The sequence below is a fragment of the Pantherophis guttatus genome, chromosome 6, assembly GCF_059756535.1.
Source record: "Pantherophis guttatus breed Tessera chromosome 6, ASM5975653v1, whole genome shotgun sequence".
Taxonomy (NCBI): domain Eukaryota; kingdom Metazoa; phylum Chordata; class Lepidosauria; order Squamata; family Colubridae; genus Pantherophis; species Pantherophis guttatus.
The window spans coordinates 49,105,529-49,128,757 of NC_142068.1; the positions used below are offsets into that span (position 1 = coordinate 49,105,529).

The 23,229-nt window shown below is 40.2% G+C and overlaps 1 protein-coding gene and 1 long non-coding RNA gene across 2 annotated transcripts in view; one reads left to right on the forward strand and one right to left on the reverse strand.

The window, feature by feature from the left end:
* Positions 1-11,903: 11,903 nt before the first annotated feature.
* LOC148113111 (uncharacterized) lies at positions 11,904-14,270 on the reverse strand. The gene is made up of 2 exons (XR_015728647.1): positions 14,144-14,270; positions 11,904-13,830 (listed from the first exon to the last, which is right to left on the reverse strand). It is a non-coding gene; the product is annotated as an uncharacterized LOC148113111 (long non-coding RNA).
* SORCS3 (sortilin related VPS10 domain containing receptor 3) overlaps positions 13,817-23,229 on the forward strand; it is a 476,925-nt gene continuing 467,512 nt past the window's right edge. The window contains exon 1 of the mRNA XM_034440055.3: positions 13,817-14,961. Within this exon, the coding sequence (XP_034295946.1) occupies positions 14,161-14,961 (801 nt within the window). The 5' untranslated portion in view covers positions 13,817-14,160. The remainder of the gene's footprint in view (positions 14,962-23,229) is intronic.

The following is a 23,229-nucleotide window of genomic DNA, read 5'->3' on the forward strand; positions in this document are numbered from 1 at the left end:
CAATGTTTTTACAAATATAAACAGATATAGATAACAGATAAATAAACACTTAGTTTTTCCCAAGATGTTCCAGGAACATCTTGTGGTGATCTTGCGGCTTAACAGGACCACAATTATTTGGATCAGGGAGGAGAACATCCCAAAGGGTGGGTTTATAATGAAGTGAGAATTAGAATGGTAGTGGGATTTTAAATTTTGGAATTGGGCATGTGAGAAAGTGGAGAGATTTTCTGTCCTTTTAAACTTTGATAAAGCTCTTTTAAGATTTATCTTGGATGATCCTGCTTAAAAACAATCATTTTTGATGCTTGCTTTCTACTTCAGAGCTTCTCATCTTCAAAGCCCTAAGTGAGAAGGACATAGAGCAGGAGTGTCAAACTTGATTTCATTGAGAGCCGCATCAGGGTTGTGTTTGACCTTGGGGGGAGATGGGGGGAGGGGCCAGGGTGTGTGTGACCAGCTCAACATCACTCCTGTTGGGTGTGCCTGTGGTGGCCTGAATGGTCTGCCAGTGAAAATGGGATCCCAAGTTCCATTTTCAGTGCCACGGCCTCCTGCAACTCTCTGCCAGTGAAAATGGAGCTCAGGAGGACCGCACATGGCCCTCCTGAGCTCCATTTTCACTGACAGAGGGTTGCAGGAGGCCATGGCAGCCAAAAATGGAGCTCAGGAGCCTGTTTTTGCTGGCAGAAGCACCATGGACCAGTCCTTTGCTGTTTCCAGGGTGGCCCCGCAGGCCAGATCTAAGTACCTTGTGGGCCACATCTGGCCCGTGGGCCTTGAGTTTGACATCCCTGAGGTAGAGTAACTCCTTCCTTCCACTCATTAAAAACATTGGGCTGGTTGCTCTTTTTAAATTAGGCCCATCTGCAGAACAACCTTCTTCCCTTGAGATGAGCAGTTTTGTCCACCCTCCCCTCCTCTCCACAGTCGTTGCCATGTCTGTCTTTCCTAGGAGGCCTTTTGTAACTGTGAAAAAAAGGAACAACTTTAAAAGGTTGTGTTTATCATATAAGACACAACAACACAGTGGCATAAGGTTGAAATGCCTCCTGGCAAACTTTGTCATCAAAGCTTGAGGGAGCTCAGTTACACATGATGCTTTCTAGCTCACTAAGAAATGTTCTCTTCACAAGGAAATGGTTCCTTTGAATTTAGCTTTGCCAGAAAATTTGGAACAAGACTGCTTCATACTTTCGAAATATATCTTGTATGTTTTACAGAATATTTTTTTTTAATGCGGAAACAATATAGGATGATTAATGTAGAATATGGGTCAGTATTAAAATAGATGGTACTATGATACTTCATTATACTTTCACCTGCTTAGATCCAAATGTCTATTCAGAAAGTGGGTTGTAAGGTTGACAATAAAGAATGAACCTGTGGGAGTTTCTTTTCTGCAATATTTTTTTAAAAAATTCTTTTTTCTTATTGCATTGAAGTCAAACTATTAAGGAAATGTGATGGTCCAATTTAATACACCCACCTACCCTCCATAATCTATGCAACTATGATATCTGTGATACCAGATCAGGTAATAAGTATTGTTTCTGGGATTCAGCGTGAAGATTTTAACCCTATTTTGAGAAAAAGGTTTTTTCATTCAATCTCCATCTTGTATTGCAAGAATTCTTTTAAACAGGTTTTTTAAACTAACTGTCCATCAGCAGTCCTTTTGGTCAAAAATCCCAGTTTAGAAAATAGGTTTGAATACTGCCTATCTTTGCTCAATTACTTAGCAGAATGCACATAAATACAACTAAAGCTAGAGGTCACTTTATTAAAACTATACTGATTGAAATTTTCAGTTATATCATCACACATAATAGCCTTCCAGCCCCAAATAGAGCAGGAAAATATCCATCGCCTTGGAAAAATAAAGAACCTTAGAATTCAACCTTACTGTAGATGAGATATATAAGCTGTGCTGTGAATTGCAGTAGGCACATCTTGTTTTGTATATAGTTTCACTGTAATAAAAAAAATCATCTAGCTAGCTAATATACTAAGTCATGTCTGTGACCCTTCGGTCATAAAGCCAGGTCCTGAATAAGAGACAAGTGTCTGTAAGGATTTCCAGTCCTTTCCTCGTGCCAATGGTGTCCTAACCTCAAATCTATTCACTTTATGACCAATTGGTCTCAAGCTGTTTGCATTGTAATCATTTTATAATTTGCACTAAGCATATTGCCCTGAAAGCTGAGATTCTTCCACCTCTGAAAATGGAGAAAGAACTACAGTCAACAGGCATTACAACAAAGCCGATTGAGTATTTTATGTACTCGTTTCTGCCTTCTTTATTGCCCGTATTCCTCACCTCCAAAAACACACCATCCTCTCTAAACAACAACAAAGAAGTCTGTTTTCCTGGAGTGAAAAGACTGAAATTGGTAAAGCATACCATCATGTTATAGCCAGTAATGCTTCTACTGAAGAAATAGATTTTTTTTCCCACATGTTACAACTCAGTATTAACTCTCCATATCCTGCACAATATTATGTCACAGAACAGATACTGGAGGTATCAGCTGGAACAGAATGCATTTTAAGTCAAACCAAGAATTAAATCCTTCTGAATTCAGTAGAGATTACATCAGGGATGAAATGCTCCCCGTTTGGATGGTAGCGATAGAGGTGGTGGTTCGGAGAACCAGTAGCAAAAATCCCTGCCCATACCCAGCTGAGCCACACAATCATCCGAGGCTTTTTTTTACTTTTAAAAGCATTTTTTCTACAACCTCTTCGGCCCAAAAAAATGCTTTTAAAAGTTTTAAAAAAAAAAAGCCTCTGATGATCATGCGGCTCAGCTAGTATCGTCAAAAGCTTTTAAAAGCATTTTTTCTAAAACCTCTTCAGAGGTTGTAAAAAAATGCTTTTAAAAGCCTCTGATGATCCCAGCTGAGTTGCCTGATTGGCAGAGACTTTTTTTTCTTTTAAATGCCTTTGACGATCCAAGCTGAGTTCCCTGATCGTCAGAGGCATTTAAAAGAAAAAAAGCCTCTGCCGATCAGGCAACTCAGCTGGGATCGTTAGAGCCTTTTGAAAGCATTTTTTAACAACCTCTTTGCTGAAGAAGTTGTAGAAAAAATGGTTTTAAAAGTTAAAAAAAATTGGCCACGCCCACCGAGTCACATTACCCTCCCAGCAAGCCACGCCCACAGAACTGGTAGTAACAAATTTTAGATTTCACCACTGGATTACATCTACATATGTGCACAAAGAATTTCAGCTATATGAATGAAAATTAGATTCAGAATGATTTCATGATTTAATCATCAACAATTTACAATTATAATCAGGTTATTTAACACTTTATTTTACTTAAACTATTTTTGCTAAGATCATGAATGGACTTTATTGATAAATAGAACTCATCTATTTTCCCTTCCTTGCATTAAATTATCCATAAAATGATATATACAGCATAAGTATTACAGGAAGCACAGAACATTCAGTTCTAAATGAAAATCCATATTAAATCCCTCCTGTTCCCCGTGCTTGTCCACTTTGCAATGTATATAATAATTACTCTCATTAGAACTTGAGAAATGTATTAATCTGGATATCAATGTTCTTGACTTTTTTACTATTCTGAAGGATTGCCCCAATTAATATAAACTGGCTACTTCAGAAATCAAGAATCCCCAATACTACCTTGTCAGAGAAATGTATTATTCAGCTTATATTTTGCAGTTTTACCAAGCCATGATAAGGTTTATCTTCATTAAACTGTTTAGTATATTGGTTAAACATTTCTGAGCTGAGATCCTTCTGATATGTGGGCTGCCTGAGAATCATGGAAGTTGAGGTCCTATAGATTTGGGCAACATCAGGTTAGGTACATAATGAGGTTGTATTCTTGAGTCATATTAGCATTTTGCCACTTTGTTAAACAGGATTGCAGGAGCCTTAGGAATCTTCCATCTCACAACAGAAGATAGGATGGAGAATTGTAGACTTGGTTATTTATGTAGAAAATTAAATGTTTTCAACAAGATATGGAATAGTAAGTCCACCTTCCTTTCATAATACTAATAATGAGGTGAGGAAAATGATAGGGATTCTTTAGAATGGTTGTAAGCCAGGCAAGTCAACCTACTGGATGAGAAGCCACTTCTATTACAAAAGACTACTTTGTTGCTTATATTGAGTCATATTATGAATTATTATTTAAAGTGACTTCATAGTATATTTCCTATACGGTCTTATGCTTTAAAGCTTCTTAAAGTGCTTTCTCACTAGAGTGGAGGGAGGTGTTAGAGGGGACTGGGTCCCCTCTTGTGCAAAACAGCACAAGCCTGACCACTTCTAGAATCCCTGAAGCTTTATCTCACCATTCCCAAGAGAATGCAGTCAATCTAGTGAGATTCTTGTAACGTAGATGACCAACAATAAAGCTTCTGTTTGAAACTATTCACAAGTGTTTCTGGTTGCTTATGCCTGACATTTCTATATGTTACACTCATCACACAAGAAGTGAAAGACCTGAAAGGTATGCTGGGATTTAAAGATTCACGGGAAGACGTTTTAGTGAAGTGGTTATTATATGTTCAACAGAGTGGCTTAAAGCTAAATAGCAGGATGATCATAGAAATTGGCATGGAATAGAGGTTCAGAGGATCTCATGTACAATATATTAAAGGGAAATCCAAGGAGATCAGTTAGTGAGAGGGGGGCAATACTGGGAGGAGGGGGAAAGAGACCATTTGGGAAGGATTGGTATAGAAATACCAATCAGAAATAAAATGGCACTGGATACACTATTGGAGGAGAAGAAAAGCAGAAAATTTACACCAGTTATTTTCCTGCCATTCTGACTCAACTCAGGGAACTGAATGCTGAGTTATTGGGAGTCTTGCCTTTAGGCTGCTGCAGCTTCTCTAAGACCCTACTCCTCCATGATGAGATCATGGAGGAAAGAATAGACTTGGCTTGTATAACTGTGACAGAAGCAAGAGTGAAAGTGTGAGCCTGCTGATATTTGCTTTCCTAGGCTTTGGATGCTACGGAAACCATGACTCTAGAGCAGTGGTTCCCAACCTTTTTTGGCCCTGCTCTGCTGAAACATCTCTAAAATCCTGATGCCCCCCCCCCAACATATAATTCTTACTATTCAAAAAGTGAACTCCTACTCATGTGCAGGAAGTCTAAAAGGCCATTATCTTGGTTTAAACAAGGTTCCAATTGCCCCCATTAAAAATCAAATTGCCCCCCTGTGGGGCGTAGGCCCCATGTTGGGAACCATTGCTCTAGAGACATGGGGTGATGGTGGCAATCATCTTAGAAAAGTTAATATTGGCTATATCTCCAGGTGGTTAGATATGAAATTCTGTATGTGAAGTTGGGCTCTAGGGACAACCTGAAGATACAACTAGTTACTGCCAGTTCTACTATTGGGCAGTGTCCTCATCTGAGCTGTTTGAACACATTGCTGAGCTGGTGACAGATTGTCCTTGTTTATTGGTGTGGGGAATTATAACCTTCATGCCTTGGGAATAGATTCAGGCTTGCTCAGGAATTCATCGTTGCTATGACAACCATGGGTTTGCTTTGGGTCATCCCAGCTATGATTTATGTTAGGAGCATAAATTTGGTCTAGCCTTTGCTTTAGAGCTGGAAGCTGAATTGTGTTCAGATAATATGACTATATAAAATATGACCAACCCATGTTCAAAGAATTATATGTCTTGTGATTACATTTATTTTATACCTGCCACAAACATATTACATACAGTATATTGCATCATTATGCATATCAATTTAAAATGCAGGTTTTCATACATGGCCATTCTGGAAATTTATATAGATATAAGAGTTCATTTATATTATCAGATATTGCAACTTGTGGGAGGGGACAATAATAAAACACTAACATATACTGTATTTTCCGGCGTATAAGACGACTGGGCGCATAAGACGACCCCCGAATTTTCTTGTTAAAATATAGGGTTTGGGCTATACTCGCCGTATAGGACTGCCCCTCTTCCAATGCACACCAAATAAAAATTAAAAAACATCAACTGGCTCACCCACAATGTAAAAGCAGCTGTGCTAGACCCAAAATGGTCCCTGAAACAAGCAGGAACCTCACACAGCCACAAAAAGCCCCCCCCAAAAAAACAACTGTCACACTTTACACACACACAACACAACACAACACAACACAACTGGCTCACCCACAATGTAAAAGCAGCTGTGCTAGACCAAAATGGTCCTTGCAACAAGCAGGAACCTCACACAGCCACAAAAAGCCCCCCAAAAAACAACTTTCACACTTTACACACACAAAATTCCACATACAGCTTTGTGAGATTTTGTGTGTTTGTGTAGTTAGTGAAACACTACAGAAACACACTAAATCTCAGAAAGCTGCACAAATATTATTTTATTTTATTTTATTTTTATTTTTTATATGAAAGCTAAATTTAAAACTTCCTAAACTTTAAATGGCTAGGTCTAAAAAAGAACAACTAAAAAACCCCCCAATTAACTATTTTTTTTAAAGATTCCAAAGGGGAAAAAAACTTACCCAATAGAACAGGGGTCTCCAACCTTGGCAACTTTAAGACTTGTAGACTTCAACTCCAGAATTCCTCAGCCAGCTTTGTTTTGCTGGCTGAGGAATTCTGGGAGTTGAAGTCCACAACTCCCTGCCTGCTTGATTGCAGGCAGGGAGTTGCTTGCTGATGGAATGGATTCAGGCAAGCGAAGCAAGGCAAGCAGCTAAGGTAAGCAAGCTGGAGGGGGAAAACTTTTTTCCTTCTCCATGGCTCTGGCGATCCCAGCTGCGTTGCCTGATTAGCAGATCGTCAGAGCTTGGATCGCCAGAGCCATGTGAAACGAGAAAAGTTTTTTCCTTCTCCATGGCTCTGGCGATCCCAGCTGCGTTGCCTGATTAGCAGATTGTCAGAGCTTGGATCACCAGAGCCATTTAAGGCTTGTCAGAGCCTTTCGGGCTGGTCTGCCTGGTTACAGGAGAACGACACCCGGCGTATAAGACGACCCCTGACTTTTGAGAAGATTTTCATGTGTTAAAAACTCATCTTATACGCCAGAAAATACAGTAGTTGTTATGTAAAAGATAATTTATTTATTAGATTTGTACACCTGATAACAAACCTTGAAACAGAAATGTTCAGTAAAATTACAGCACATCCAGGCACCTCTGGGTGCCTTAAAAATAACTTGCATACAGTCAATCTATCTTAACAATGTAGGAAGAAATTTCATATATTGCTATGAGTAATATAGATGTAACCATGGGAATAATAATATTCCTACAAGTATCCGAGGAAAATAGTTTCAGTGATTCAAAACATGACTTGCCTGTTCAGGAGACTGAAGTTAATTCAAGAAGGTCACCTGGATGCTTTTGCTATTATGTTTGATCTCAGGCATCTGTTCCACATATGTAAATTATTATTTGTCGTTACAGTTACTGAGTGATGAGTTTACATATCTTTAGATGCCTTTCGGGGGTGAGGCAAAAGTGCACTTTTGGTTTTTCTGGGTTCCTGAGTCTGTTTCTTTCTTAATATCCCCAATATCAAAAGATCAGGCTATTGATGGCTACCTTAATGGTGATAAAGAACCTCTTAAATAGCAGGCAAGTACTAAGTGATGGAAATAATCAATGCTTCCTCATTGCATCTGCCTGATGCATATGGGGCATAGAATAATCCAGCAAGGCCTTTCTTTTGTGTCTTTATGTTCTTTTGAAAAGGGTGGAGGATTCTTGGATCCTGCTTTTGCACAATGTTCTGCTTTCTGCGGTAATGTAGGAAAAAAAGTACCATTCCTGATTAATTTGGGCATGCTTACTGTGATCCCAGTTTTCATTTATTTATTTATTCAACTTCTGTAGCCACCTATCCCAATCAGTTCTCTGGGTGGCTTACAGTTCTAAACAATAACAATAACAGCAAAATAAAAATAAGAGTAAAACATCCAAAATAAAGATATATAGCATCAGAGAGAATTAACCAGTTAACAACAAAGCCAAGAAATGGTGATTTCAACACTTTCAGAGTTCCTGGTACACAGTCAAGTTTTTAAAGCCTTACGAAAGACCACCAGGATTGAGGCCATTTTAAGCTGCAAAGGGGAGAATATTCCACATAGCAAAGGCTATGTGGAAAAATCTATGGAGCAAAAGTCTATGGAAATTCTCAGTCATCCAGGTCATGGTTGTCCCAAAGGTGCTTTTTCAAGAGGCAACTGGACTTTTTGTTTTTTCTTTGAAGACATTTCACTTCTCATCTAAGAAGCTTCTTAAGCTTGACTGGATGGTGGGGAATGGAAAGATTTATACTCCTTGCAGACAGAATGCAAATGACCAGCTATCTGCAAAGAGTATAAATCCTTCCATTCCCCACCATCCAGTTAGAGCTGAAGAAGCTTCTTGGATGAGAAGGGAAACTTCTTCAAAGATAAACCAGAAACTATAGTTGCCTCTTGAAAAAGCATATTTGGGTTAGTAGGGGCTACTGCAGAAAAAGTCTGCCTGCCTGTCTTCTGGTCTTCACCAGCTGACTCTCTGGCTGATGGGGATCAGCCCACCCAATCAGCTAGATCAAATTAGATGGATAGAGACTCTTGGAAAAGGTCCATCCCTTATATAACCCAGGCCCAAGTCATGTTGTTTAAAGTTGACAACTAATTGCAATAGCATTTAGACTTATATACAGCTTCACAGTGCTTTACAGCCCTCTCTAAGTGGTTTACAGAGTCAGCATGTTGCCCCCAACAATCTGGGTCCTTATTTTACCCACCTCAGAAGGATGGAAGGCTGAGTCAACCTTGAGCCTGATGAGATTCGAACTGGCAGTCAGCAAAAGTAGCCTGCAGTACTGCATTCTAACTACTGTGCCACTATAGCTCTAATACCTTGAATTGCACCTAGAAACATATCAGATGTAGCTCATGCAGTAGTGATGTGACATGTGCTGTATATCTAGCACCATTTATTATCTGTGCAGTTGCATTCTGTATCAGTTGAAGTTTTTGAATGGTTTTCAGGAACAGCACCATGTAGAGTGCATTGCAGTAATCTAAGGGAAAGGTACAACAACATGAGTAACAGTGATCAGGGCTTCTCGTTCAGAAATAGTAACTAAGCACTACCCAAAGGTATGCAAAGGCTCTCCTAGCCAAGGCTGCCACATGCTCTTTAGGAGGAGGAGGAGGAGGAAGAGGAGGAGGAGGAGGAGGAGGAGGAGGAGCCATGAATCTAGGAGAACCCCCAGATTGCTCACTGGGTCTGTCTAGGGCAGTGCCATCTCATCCAGAACTAAAGATGGAAGAACGTTGTGTCCAGAGTTATATGATAATATATGCAAAGAAATGCATGATGGAATTATCTGAATATTCACAGGATATTTTTCATGGTAGGATGAAAGAATTCCTGCAAGAAATAAAAGAATTACTCACTTTCACAAATTAGGCTTATCTTTTGAGAAGTAATCCGTTTTGAATTCTTGTTTACTGTATGTAAATGCTTCAGAAGCTAACCAAGTAATTTGACAATTAGCCATTCAAATAAACACAATTGCATTTTTCATGGGGGCTATATTTATATGCAGTTAATCAGTGAATCTCCTTTGGACTTGAATAAATTGCATTGCTAGATAATTTGAGATAGGAAAAAATGGAATTGCACTGGAATATACATTAGTTTTCATTATAAAAAATCTCAGCAAAGTGGTAAATTCCAAAAATATTGGGACTATAACTACTCTTGAGAAGCAACAGATAGAAGAGCACATTTGAAGGGAATTTTAAGAGGAGACACATTTTTACAAGGATGAGCTATCACTTTATTAAATTGATCCTCATGATCTCATAAAATCCCATTCACTTTATACTAATGCTGCTACTATTTTTGTGTCTTTTCCCTTTGCTTTATATCCATGTACTGTTTGAATTCACTTTTGAGTGTACTGGTTCTCTGCACATACGAACCAACTGAACACTAATGGCTGTAGATTTGGAGACAGTTAACAAAGGAGGTCTAGACATTATCTAAAAGACTCATTTTGCATGTTTTATGTAACAGATGTTATTCTTAGAGCTTTCATCATTTTTTCCCCTATGGTATCTGTCAATTCAGTCTTCTCTCCTTTCTGGCTCTGATCTGTGCAATACAGGCACTTACTTACATGACTTGCTTGTTCCCCAAAATGGGGCATCTCTTGGAAAGGCTGTGGGTAGGTTGAAAAAGTGAAAATGGTGGCTGCAAGCACAATTAACCCTACTCTATTTTATGGGTGTTGCATTTAAGCTCCATGAAAAGGAGAAAGTCTATTGTGTGGTTGTGGCAACCATGTGACTTTGCTAATCTAACCCTCCCCAGAAATGACCTCCTTAGAAATGATCTACAGACTGTTAATTGTACATATAATTAAATCATTAACATTTTCCTGTCACTATATTATTTCCTAAATAAAGCTTTTATTTTCCTCGAAACATCTTCCTTAAAAATATTTTCTTATAAAAGTTATACTCTTAACTTTGGTGTTTCTCTCTTCTTGCATCCTTAAAGCTGTATAAAGCTATTTGCTATTTAGTTGTTTATTGTTTCTGTGGTACACCCCTTTGGAAGATGAATTTATGGGGAAAAAAATGACCATACAATTTGATTGGAAACCCCAGACAGCACATGATCCATAAAGTTTGAAGTGCCACAGTTATGTCTACTTATCCTGTCTTTCATCTCGCATCCTTCCTTTCACTTTTTTCCATGCACACTTTCTACCTTTTTCCCCTCTTAGTAGGAACTGGGGCATGTTTACAGAAAGAAAAAGAACATTGTGGGTGGGGAGAACTAAAATAAATGAACTTTTTCATTCATTCCCCCAAATTATCAGAAAATCCTTCTTACTCAATGTAAGCAAAACTCTTTGAATCAATTTAAATGTCCCTATTGTGATTGGATAATGGGTTTGTGTGTCATTATCTAACCAAAAGCCACGTTTACCCAGTTTTGGATAATTTGGCTAGGTTTGGGAAGCACTGTCTTGGAGGATGAGAATCTTAAAAAATTGGAATGCTCCTGGACCTGATATACTGTATAAATTACTGTATACCTTGTACTGGTGGAAGCCAATAGGGCTATATACTAGTCATGTCAATTGCCTCTTGAGTGGACCATTATAACATGTTCTGTGGGACTGCCACCAAAATTACTTAGAAGATTCAAGCAAGGCAAAATGTATTCCTAGAATTTTGATTGGAAGAAAGTAATATAATCATTATGTACAGGTTGGTTTGATTATGAATAAATAGGAATTTGGAACTTAGTCCTTAGTTCCTTTTATCTCCAGTTTGCTCTCTAAGATGGGTCATTTATTTTAATTTGGACCAATAATGTGCTTCTAACTACACCAATACATTCTAGAAGGCTTAGAAGCACAGTAATAATAAAGCACCTGCTTCTTTAACAACTGGTTTCAAGAGGTCTTTTGCCTTTGATATGAGAATTCCATATTATTTATTAATGGTAGAAGAACTTTCATCATTTGAGCAAAGTTTGAGCAGGGATAGGAAGGTTCATGGGGCTATCCTCCTTTCCAGCTGTGGCAATACATGTGAAAAAGTGCAGAAAGTTGGGATGATCTCTAGGCACAGGCAGAATGCTTATATTTTATGGAGGCTAATTATGTGAAAACCAAGGAATGCTATATGCAGAAAAACAGGATCTGTTAAGGTGTGGAAAGAAGGTTAAAGATAAGATTATAAAAAGTGTCAGCCCACATAAACCAGTTTCTTCTTTGCCAAGAAGTCTTAAGAGTGATTATCTTTATATCACATCTTCCCCAAGCATGTATTGACACACTGATTATAAGACAGCCAAGGTTAGATTTTAGTATGCTCAATAAATAGGTTATTCAGTTGGTCATGTATACAGTTTGTAAATCATATTTTTCTTTATTCATTGCAACTTGAAAAGGGGGACAGATGAATGTGACAGAAGACACATTCCTGTCTTCTAGTAAGATCTCTGGAATATAAGGAATGTTCCCTGGGAAAGTGAATATGGATGGGAATCTGGTTCTTTCTGATCTCCGTCCCTTATTTAGGCCCATCTTATGTTAAATAAAGACTGTAGAATATTTCATCCAACTCTGGTGCTTGCCTCTTTATTGTCACCACAAAGTATAGTGGAAATGACTTGTCATCACTTTCTCTTGCAGATGGCGAGGATTTCACTCCACTCCAGATTTACTTCCAAGAAGTTGTGTTAAATAATTTGTTCTCACTTGTTGGTTTACATCTGTTCAGTGTTTAGGAATGTTTCCTAGTTAAAATCCCCGATGGGTCTGGCTGAAATGTAAATCAATCCATGAAAGGGTGGGGTGGGTAGTAAGAGACAAATGCAGAATCAATCCTGCTACAGGAAGGGATAATGAATTAGCATAACATTAACTTTGTAGCTTGCTGGAAAGCAAAACAAGCAGCGTGACAGTAAGAAATCCTCATAATGAAAATCTTATTAGCTTGTCAATAGTATCCAAATAATCCTGGCTTCCCAGAGACTACAGGAGGCTCCAGTAGAAATTTGTGGGTTGACTTTGTTTCTTTTCCTACAAGCCTGTCCAGGCTCAATTCTTCAGGTTTCCTCTTTTGAAGCGAACTTGCTCGTTTTTGAGATACTGGTGCATCTCTGTAGGACTATGATCCTGAATGTTCAGGTGATAAAAGTATTACACAGCTAAAGCAATAATGATCTGGTCTCATTTGGCCCCACCCATAACTTCTCTGTGCAACAATTTGGGAAATCCACTTGCAATATTTTCGAATTTTGGCCTGAGATAATTTCCGTGAAACTACCAGTACTTCCACTGTTGCTTAGCACTCATTTTTAAAAGTAAGACTTCTTGGGAATATACCTCTATCTATATCTATTCCTAGCTCTCTCTATGGAAGTGATGGCCAGCTCCTTTGATTTCCTTGCCATTCCAGGTTGGGATGCCTACCATCTCAAGCCGTGGCTTTCTGGTGCTTCCTGAGTGGTCCAAAGGCAACCGCTGGGGGTAAGGGATTAGGACTAGCAGGCAATGGAACTCTCCCGAGGGAAGGCTACACCCTCATACAAATGGGAGGCTAAAGCCCCTAGTTCTCAAGATGGTTTGCTTCCAAGTAGACGCGATGGCACTGCCTACTTAGCTTGAGAAGAGATGGTCCACGGGAATAAGCCGTTCTTTCTACGGCTGTTCTTACAAGTTCCCAAACCTAAAGCGGAGATCCTGCGCCTGCTACTATTGATCCGTCGGAGAGACTTCCGATCCAACTGGAATAGATTAGTGCCAGTCGCGCTGTTGCCCTCTCCCCCTCCTCCCCGCTGTTAGGGTTCACCCTTGGACACGCACAAATCTCCGCCTGTTACTTCAATGGCTTCTGGTGAGATTTGTCAGCGGTGCGGAGGAAGCACAGGCGACCCTTTTTCTAGCGGTTGGAAAATCCCCGAGAGGAACAGGGAGGGGGGAAGACCTTTCGCTCGGCAGCGGCATTGGCCGCTCGCTTCCTATTCTCACCGCCAGGAAAGCGAGGAGAAAATCCCCGGCGGTGGTCCTTCCTCTAGGCTTCTCTCGTCGGCTGTTGTTGTTTTCCTGCCCACGCGCGCCAGTGTAGTTTCCTTACACTCGCCCTGTTAAGCACCGAGGCAGCCGCTCGGTGCGCGCACACACCGCCGGATTCCGCTGGAAGTGCAGCGTGGTTGGTGAATTGCTGGTGTATTTCATCCGTGGCGTTTGGCTCGGGAGCAGCAGCTCCTCCCCTTGGTGGTGCTATCCTCTTACTTGATCAAATCCTCGAACGTGAACAGTTTCACTGAAAAGCACGTTTTTTTAAAAAAAAAAAAGAAAAGAAAAGAAAAGAAAAGAAAGAAAAGGGAAAGAGAAAAATCCAGCAACAGTGAAAGAACAGAATCCAACTACAGGACTTTTTGTTTTTTGTTGTTATTTTTGTTGTTGTTAAAACCCCCCAAAACGAAATCCCTGCATCTCAACCTCAGAGGTTGAGAAAAAAAAAAAAGGTGGAAGAAGAAAGCTTTGGCTGCGAAATAATAATAATCTGCTGGCCGCTGCGCTCCCTCCCTCCCTCCCGCTTAGAAAGGACCCCCCACCCCTCCCACCATACATACCCAACTCTCTGCAAGGCATGGAGAGAGGGGCTGGCTGGTCCTCTGGCTGCTGCGTCGCTTGGATCGCCTCGGCATGGCTTTTATTTGGCGCTGGGTCTTTTGTCGGGGCTGAGATAACTTGCAGATCTTGTTTCCAGTCGTCTTTATCGCCCACATCTTTTCGGGTTAAGCTGCTGCAGTTGCCGTCGCCGCTGGAGGTTCCTCGGGGAGTGAAACTCGGGCCAAGCGGCGACGAAGATGGGGAAACCCTGCAGGAGAATCCCCGTGGAGGATGGGGTGCAGCGGGAGAGGCCCTGGAGGAGGAAGGCGAAGCGATGGGAGCGCCCCGAAAGGATCCCGATCCGGCGAGGGCGCAAGGCACCGCACCCGCGACGCCCGAGAAAGCCACCGGCGGACCCCCGAAGGAAACCGAGAGGGCGCGCCGGAGCCCCGATCTCGGCGGCTCCCACCAACTCGGGAATAGGGCGAAGGGCAGGGGAAGCTCCTTGCCTTCCGTCTGGGCAGAGATGCAACAGATGCCCGGAGGAGGGTCTGTCGGGGAATCGCCGGCCGGCAGCCCCAGAGCACGGAGGAGCAGCGAGGATTGGCAACCCTTCGGGCCGGACCGGCGAGGGGTAGAAGGAGGGGGTTGGGACGCCTCCTCTCCGGACGGCCACAGAGCCCGAAGTCCCGGCAGAGGCTCCAAAGAGGAAGGGCGGCTGGGCAAACTGCGCGGGGGCGGAGGCGAAGAGTTGAAACTGTCCAGCACCACCTTTGCCCTGAACGGAGACTCGGCTCACAACCAGGCGATGGTGCACTGGTCCGGCTACAACAGCAGCGTAAGTCGACGAGCCGGCCAGGGGAGCGGGAGGGGCGAAAGGTGGGGAGCGGCGGGGAGGGGGGGGGTGTCTCCCTCTGCAAACCCGGCTAGACCTTCACCAGTGGCTTCTCGGTCTTCTCCCCGGTGCAAAAGTTTCTGGCTGGGTCGGACGCCGGGCTAGTTGGCGAGAGAAACTCGCGCGGGTGGCTCAATCTTTTTGGCGAAGGGGCCACGGAGAAGTAGCATTATCAGCACCACGGAGAGGGAAAGTCGGGGCTCTTTTTAATCCGCGGTTATAAATAAGGATGACTGTGGGCCGCTGGAGGAAAGTTAGACCCAGCGGTGTGTTTCAGCAGTGGTTTCCCTCAAGCCCCCCCCGCCCCCCTTCTTCTTTGATTTTTGTTTTAAACTACTGTTGCATTCGGAAGAGAATTGTGCTTGTTGCTTGACTTACAATGCAGTCACGCCGTTGATTTTTCTGTCTTATTTTCCCCATTTGTAAGTGGGGGTAGGATGGTAGGGGGAGAGAAGATGCTTCAGTGGCACTGCGCTGAAAAATGAGTAATGAGGAGTGGGAGCCAGAGAGGAGGACGGTGGCCTTCGCTGTTGTTTAGAACCTGGCATTCCATTTATTAAGAAGTGATACACCCCCTTCCTCCTTTCCATATAAGGAAGGAAGCAAACACTATAGAAGGTTGCTTTCAAACTAATCGGTGGAAATCAACTTTCCCTTACCTGCAGAAATAACAGATTTCTACATTTATAAATGCAGAAATGTATGTAAATGCCACAGATGATTCTAGTAATTATTCATATGTACAATCACACATACATATATTGTATATTATGTATATTTTGTAGAATATCTCTTACATTTCCTATAGATTATGCATTAAGAAATCTTTCTCTGTTTTTCTTCTCATAAACTCAGTTTTATCAAAAGGTGGCGCCCTTGAAATCTGATTTGAGTAGCTGTGCTGGCGGATGGAGCAATATTACATGCCATGCATTTGCTGGAGAGAGCAATGAAAGGGACATTGTTAAGTTAGAAACACAACTAGCTAGAGTCTGGGTTTATAATCCTTGTAGGACAACCATAGGAAGAATGCTCAATTTTCTCTTAAAATTTATGTAGAAATGTTATGATCAGTCCTCCTATAAAATGTTGGCAGGAGATAGGATTTTATTTGGAGGCTTGGACGCAACCTGTTGTAGACAATGTGCTCATTATTTTCTTCCTTTTTGTTTTTGCATGTACTGTAGTCAGCTGTAGAACATATCTGAGTTTGAAAATTCAATATCCACCTACAGATTCAAATTCCCTATTGCCAGGTCGCTAATGGTCCCAAGTTTGAGTCTGTATTTCTATGTGATCAGAAACAACAACACTTTTTCTGGTGTCTACTTATTTTCAGAAAATGCTATCTTTAGTTTAAGATTTCTTTAGCAATGCAGAGTTAGATACATATTCTTCTGTAGGGCCCTGTTGTAGATGCCACTTTTACTAAATATAAAAGCAATATTATGTCTTGAAAGAGTGTCATGTCTACATTTGGCAGTATGTTTGAGTAATATATGTAATAAAACCTGCAATCCGTTCTTTTTCATGCTTTAAGGGTGTGGTGGTTTGTGTCTACCAAAATAGCTGATCAGTGATATGGATATCCTGTGTGAATTTTGAATTCCTATTATAAGACTTGGAAGTCTTATGGAAAAGACTTATGGAAAAGCATTGGAAGAATACTTCCAATGCTTTTGGAAAGGTGATCCCCCACCCCCTGATACATTTTAAAACACCTATGAAATAGTATAATTCTCAGTATAAAAATAAGTGCTTCTCAGTAGTTGTATTGTATGGTATAGGTATAAAAATGAAGCAATGTAGAAATAGTACATTGCAGTAGCATTCTGATCTTTTTGATATTTCAAGTGGAAATATCTGCTAGCAAAGAAGCCGCATTTCATAGATGAAATGGGTTATTTTGGTGTTTGCATGAAGGGAAAAACAAGTGAGCCATTAATAAATAAATTATATCCATCTATGATTTCAGTAAGGAGACGCTGAGAATTTGGGGTTTCCCCCCTCAACTCCTGGGAGAAAGCAAAACATCATGTTTAGGATTAATTGACTATATTTTTTAAAAAGCTGGGCTGCTTTTCCCTGTAGGATTCAAATGCTCAGTTTGATTGAAAAAAGGCAAAGTTACCAAGAGGAGAAAGAAAGGAAAAAAACCCATGCTCCCTGATGAAAGCCTGGCTCCTTTTTCTTGTCTGCTGCAGCCTTTCCTCTCCCCTGTTTGATAAGTAGGAGGAGGTCAGCCAATTGGTTTAAAGCAGCATAGCAAAGTGGTGATTTAGCTCAGATTAGATCTCAAAACCATTGTATACTTTACCACAAGACTTTAATACCATCTGCAGTCAGGAATGTATTTCCTGAACTCTTTGAAGATGCAAAACATCAGGATGATGGAATACAAAGATGTGTCTCTTCACACTACTGGCTATGTCATGCTGTCTGGAGCAGCCCAATTTTCACTACTGAATGTTACACACACTACGAGCAGTAACATGTACCCACACCTTCTTTCTGTTTCTAAAAGTTTGACTCATTAGTGCTTGGCTTTTGGCAGTCTCTTCTCTGGAATAAAGATACTCTCTCTCTCTCTCTCTCTCTCTCTCTCTCTCTCTCTCTCTCTCTCTCTCTCTCTCTCTCTCTCTCTCCCTCTCTCTCTCTCTCTCTCTCTCTCTCTCCCTCTCTCTCTCTCTCTCTCTCTCTCTCTCTTACAAATGTTAATAAAAAAAATCTGTATTGAATTTAGAAAGTAGGGTCACCAGATTGATGGTGAGATTTTAAAAAGCAGATAAAAGACAATGAAAAATAGTTTTCTTTGTTAGACAATTTATTTTGAAAGCATATTAGAAGTCATATTAACCTGGGGATGTGGACAAATGATACTGTTTATGTATGAATAAATAGATATATTGTACAGTATGTATCGGTAAGATAGCTCTAGTTAAATCAATTAATTCACTGGCATCCCACTTTCTTTGTATAGACATTCATCTGCACTAGCACGGGACAATGGATTTAAAATCTGGCTTGCTTCCATTTCTCATCTATGAAATTTTGGCAATATGAATATGCAATCCACAAAAATTTCTTGTGTAGAATGTATTCATGCATCCAATCTAAATGATGTGCACTTCTGGATAGAAGAATGTACAGATTGATTCTTCCCGTATTGGGTTGGATTTTTAACTCCCATGATTCCCAGCTAGCCTTTGATTAAATTGGAATTATAGAAGTTGGTCCATCATATCTGGAAAGCTATAAAAAAAGTAGAGTGGGTCTGTCTGTAGGTGTATATATTTGCTACATGCTACCTTCTGCATTAATATCACTAATATATTGCTATTTTTTCTATTTAAGTGGAACATTAGTATAAAGGGATTTCCATTTACTATTTTTGTATCCCTCTCCTTATTTCAAGTTTGCTTTTTGCTTTCTTCTTCTTTTGGACTAGCCTCTCTTGTTCATCAACTTTCAGTTTCATCCTTAAGAGTTGTTCTCCTTGTAAAGCCTTTTCATCTCATTTCAGTGGCATTCTTCTATTCTTTTATCATATCTGTGCTAACTCTACAACAAGTACCTGGGCTCTTCTAGCTATCTATTGTACCTATTATGTGTCTCATATCCACATTGGCTTCCTGACCTGTATAATTAGTGTGGAAAAATAATATTGTTATCATCATTTAGTATAATATATTCGTGGTTCATTGTGTTACTGGTGTGTGTGTGTGTTTATATATATATGCAACTGTAGTTAAGGATCTTTAATTGAATGCCATAAGGGTGAAGTGACTGGAATAATCAAGCATATTGCTTTCAGGCTGGTAGGAAAAACTCAGTCTTTCAAGGATAGAGTTTTTTCTGATCCTGATACAGAAGCTGACTTTCTAACCAGTCCTAGTGTTCAGATCCAAGCTATCCTAGTGTTCAGATCCTATCTAATAAACTATAGTTGGGTTTTGTGTGGTTTCTTGTGACCACAGACTTTAAATTGCCAACTCCCAGTTGATAGTAGTCTAGTCTCCTGTTTCCACTACATGTATCTATCCTGTTCCTGGATCCTTCCTTTGAGACAGAACAGGTGTTACCATCTGCTTCCTTACTAGCTTATGATTCCTACAAATCTCTGGTTTGACATTATTAAAAAAAACACTGATGTGAATGCAAGTCAATACAAAATCAGCACAACGTGATTTGCTTGAAGAAGGACAAAAGAATGTTATGGAAAGAGGTTCTTAATTTTAAACTAGGAAAGAAAAAAAATAAGATCCTGTCATGTGAACCCAGAACATTGAATAAATATTGGGATAATTAATTTCAATGTGTTGTATAACCTGTGCCCTTAGCTTTTTTATGGTTTTGAAATCAGATATCTGGCTATACTTTACTGACTGAAGGAAGAGAAAGAAGGCTTTGGATATGTTCATCCATTTTTGGTTTATTTATTAATTTATAAAATTTATATATCTCTTATCTCGCAGAGCAGTCCCTACACTTTGCTTATTTAGGTTATCACATTGTGCAACCCCATGAATTCTCCTGATGAAATATGGCCTTTGACTAGATTAGAAGTCTGAGCAAAGAGGAAAACAAGATTTTGTTAGAAGCTGCATGGCATCAGAAGGCAGGATAAGAAGCAATGGATGAAAACTAATCAAGGAGAGAAGTAACCTAGAACTAAGGAGGAATTTCCTGACAGTGAGAACAATTAACCAATGGAACAGCTTGCCTTCAGAAGTTATGGCTGCTCCATCACTGGAGGCTTTTAAAAAGAGACTGGACAGCAACTTGTCTGAAATGGTATAGGGTCTCCTGCTTGAGCAGGGGATTGGACTAGACCTTCTAGGTCAGTGATGGGGAACCTTTTCAGCACCGAATGCCGAAAAGGGAGCACTTTGCGCTCATCAGGGCTGCAATCAGGAAGAGGAGCTGCCCAAGGGACATGCGCGTGCCGGATTGGCGCGTGCCAATAGCCTCCCACCGGCCAGTACACTCCCACAGAGAGGGACTCCCCAGGGTGCCGTCAGCCGGGCAGTGTCGGCTGGCGACCCCCAGGGGGAGGGCCTTCTCGGTGGCAGCACCTGCCCTCTGAACGATTTGCCCCCGGAGATACGGAGGATATCAGATCTCCGGGCTTTTCGCCGCGCCCTAAAAACTTTTTTCTTCCATCAAGCAGGACTGGCATGAACACCCCCCCCCCGGTTTTTGAGATATTAGATTTTTTAATTGTTTAATGGGTTTTAGTCGTAAGGTTCTTAATTTTCGGCCAAAGGGTATAATTCTTTTAAATTTTTAAATTTTGTATTGGATGTTTTTTACTTGGCTGTGCACCGCCCTGAGTCCACCAGGAGAAGGGCGGTATACAAATTTAAATAAAAATAAAAAAAATAATAAAAAAATAAGGTTTTTCCGGTTTTCAGCGCGTGCATGTGCTCTGGCCAGCAAGTCTTCAGGTTATTGCTATGCATGCGCATGTACCGATCAGCTGGTCAGTATGAATGCTCATGCTAGAAAATGGAAGACCAGATTTTCCGATGTCCAGCATTGCTGCACACACAAAGGCTAGCTGATCATCACGTGCGCATGTGCCCCAGAAACCTGAAAGAGGAACGGGTGATGCCGCATGTGCCAGGTGACATGGCTCCGTGGGCCACTTCAGGCACGCGTGCCATAGGTTTGCCATCATGGTATTAGGTTATATGTTATTATTCTGTTATCAATATCAAAGTTGAGAAAGCTAGATGCAATTAAAATCAGTATGGTAAGAGATTCAGAGTATAAATTAAAGAGGCAGATGGAAAGTCCTTTTCAAGGTGGTGTTAGGACTTCATTATTTGCTTTAGAGATTAAGTTGGGGTGTACAAATCTTCTTTGGGCCAAAGTGGTTGAGACTATTAAAATGTTTGTTTTGAAACATTAATACAAATATTTAGTATTAATATTTGAGTCAAAGTTAAAAACATTATGTCAGTGCATCTAATATGATTTTCTCCCATTTATAAAATCATTGTGACAACTTTTGGAGTATCCCTGAGATACATAAATATGGAAGTGAAGAAGGAAATGATGCAAAGAGAAGATCAAACGAAAACAAAACTAGCAATAAGATGAGCCCAAATGGAAGTTTTAAATGGAACATATCTGAGTCTACATTTTGGCAATATTGATGCTTCCATCTGAAAGATACTTGTTATATATTTAATTTGTTGGTTGACAAAGCACCACATCTCATTTCAAAGTCACTTAAAAGAGCATTCTCAAAACTGGGAGTAGTATAAAATATCTTGTAAATTAAGCAAGGCAATAAAATGTATAAAAGCATTAAACATCATGGGAAGTGTGAACTAAGAAATACAATTTAAATACCTGGTCCACACACAAAGTACAAAGTACAAAGATTCATGCCCTCACATAGAAAGGAGCAATAATAAAAAATACTAATTTCTGCTCCACAATAGCCTGGGTTAGCAGTAGATAGATCTATTGGTCCTCTAAAGGAAGCAGCAGTAACCTGATCCTGAGTGGTTTAAGATTTTGTACGTTAATCAAATATTAATACTAAGAAATTAATACTTATTTCTTAAAATTATATGCTACCTAATGGAAAAATAGGTACTCACTTTGGGTCCCACAGAACCAGCATAATGTATGTATGACATCATGACTCCTCATCTTTTAGGGATAACATCAGACATACCGTATGTAGAACATATTACTCTAATTCAATCATTTGTTTATCAATGCATTTATTACCATGGCAATTTTCTGTCCAAGAAAGAGAGGAGATAAAATTGTTTTCTGTGATATACATGAAAAAATGAAATAATCTTGCATTGGGGTTTTAATACTATGTTCTACCTGTTTATGCTACACATATATTTCATATATTTATAAGTTGAAACTTTGTTTCAAAAAGCTAATGTGAGTGGAATAAAGGAACTGAAACCATCGAGTAGAATTGGGATTGGGACCTTTATGGACTCTCGAATTTTACATATTGCAAAGCTGTAAGTGAGAAAGCAATGATATATATTTCTGGACTTTGTAGGCAGGGACAATAGAGGAAAATATATTTTTAAAAGGATCCTGAATTCCTGTACTTTGAAACAGGTCTTTTACAGATATGACTGCCAAGCAGTGGTGCTATTCAGCCGGTTCTATCCGGTTCTGGTGAACTGGTAGCGGCAGTTGTGGGAGGCTCCGCCCACCCGCCCAGATGTCATCACGTCCGTTTTTGATGCGCTATGCATGTGCAGAAGGTTCTGGTGGCACGTGCACTCCCATTTGTGAACTGGTAGCAAAGGTTAGTGAATACCACCCCTGCTGCCAAGGTATAGATGAATAGGGAAGGGAGGCTGAAGTTCTAGCAGGCACAGATGTTTTCTTTGTCATTTTTTCATAGGAAGAGTCACTAACTGGTCTACATTTCATTGTGGAATGTGGTCAGATTAAAAATATCTCCTGTTCTTCTTCATCTAAGAATTAAATGACAAGTCATTGGAAGCAACTGAGGACTATGGAACTATGTATGTCATTATTTACATGTGCCACAAAGGAAGATATGATTGTTGTAGAATAAGAATATGTCAAAGAAGAGGGGACCAACTTATTCTCCAAAGCACCTGAAGGCAGGACAAGAAGTAATGGATGGAAACTAATCAAGGATACAAGCAACCTAAAACTAAGAAGAAATTTCCTGACAGAACAATGAACCAATGGAAGGACTTTCTTCCAGAAGTTGTGGGTGCTCCAACAGTGAAAGTTTTTAAGAAGACATTGGACAACCATTTGCCTGAAATGGTATAGGGCTTCCTGCTTGAGCAGGAGATTGGACCAGAAAACCCCGACAGTCCCTCCCAACTCTGTTTTTCTGTTATTTTGTTACTCTGTCAGGAGTAAAGGGTGAGGGCTATGGGAACTGGACTCTAATCCACTGAAAGCTTCCAAGTAAGGAAATCCTGATATAAAGTATATTTAGGATCGTTTTTGTTGCCCTCATTTTATGGAATGTTCTACCAAATGAAATTTATCAAACCTTAATGTAGGTAGCCTTTTACTTAATATTTTCCATATGACATCATTTTCCAGGGATTAATTTAAGTTGATCTCTGACAGTATGTTAGCACTGGCTATTGTTTGCAATATTTCATCTCAATGAAGATTCTCAGTCATCCAGGTAGAGTTGTCTGAAAGTTTAGACATGGCAATTGGACTTTT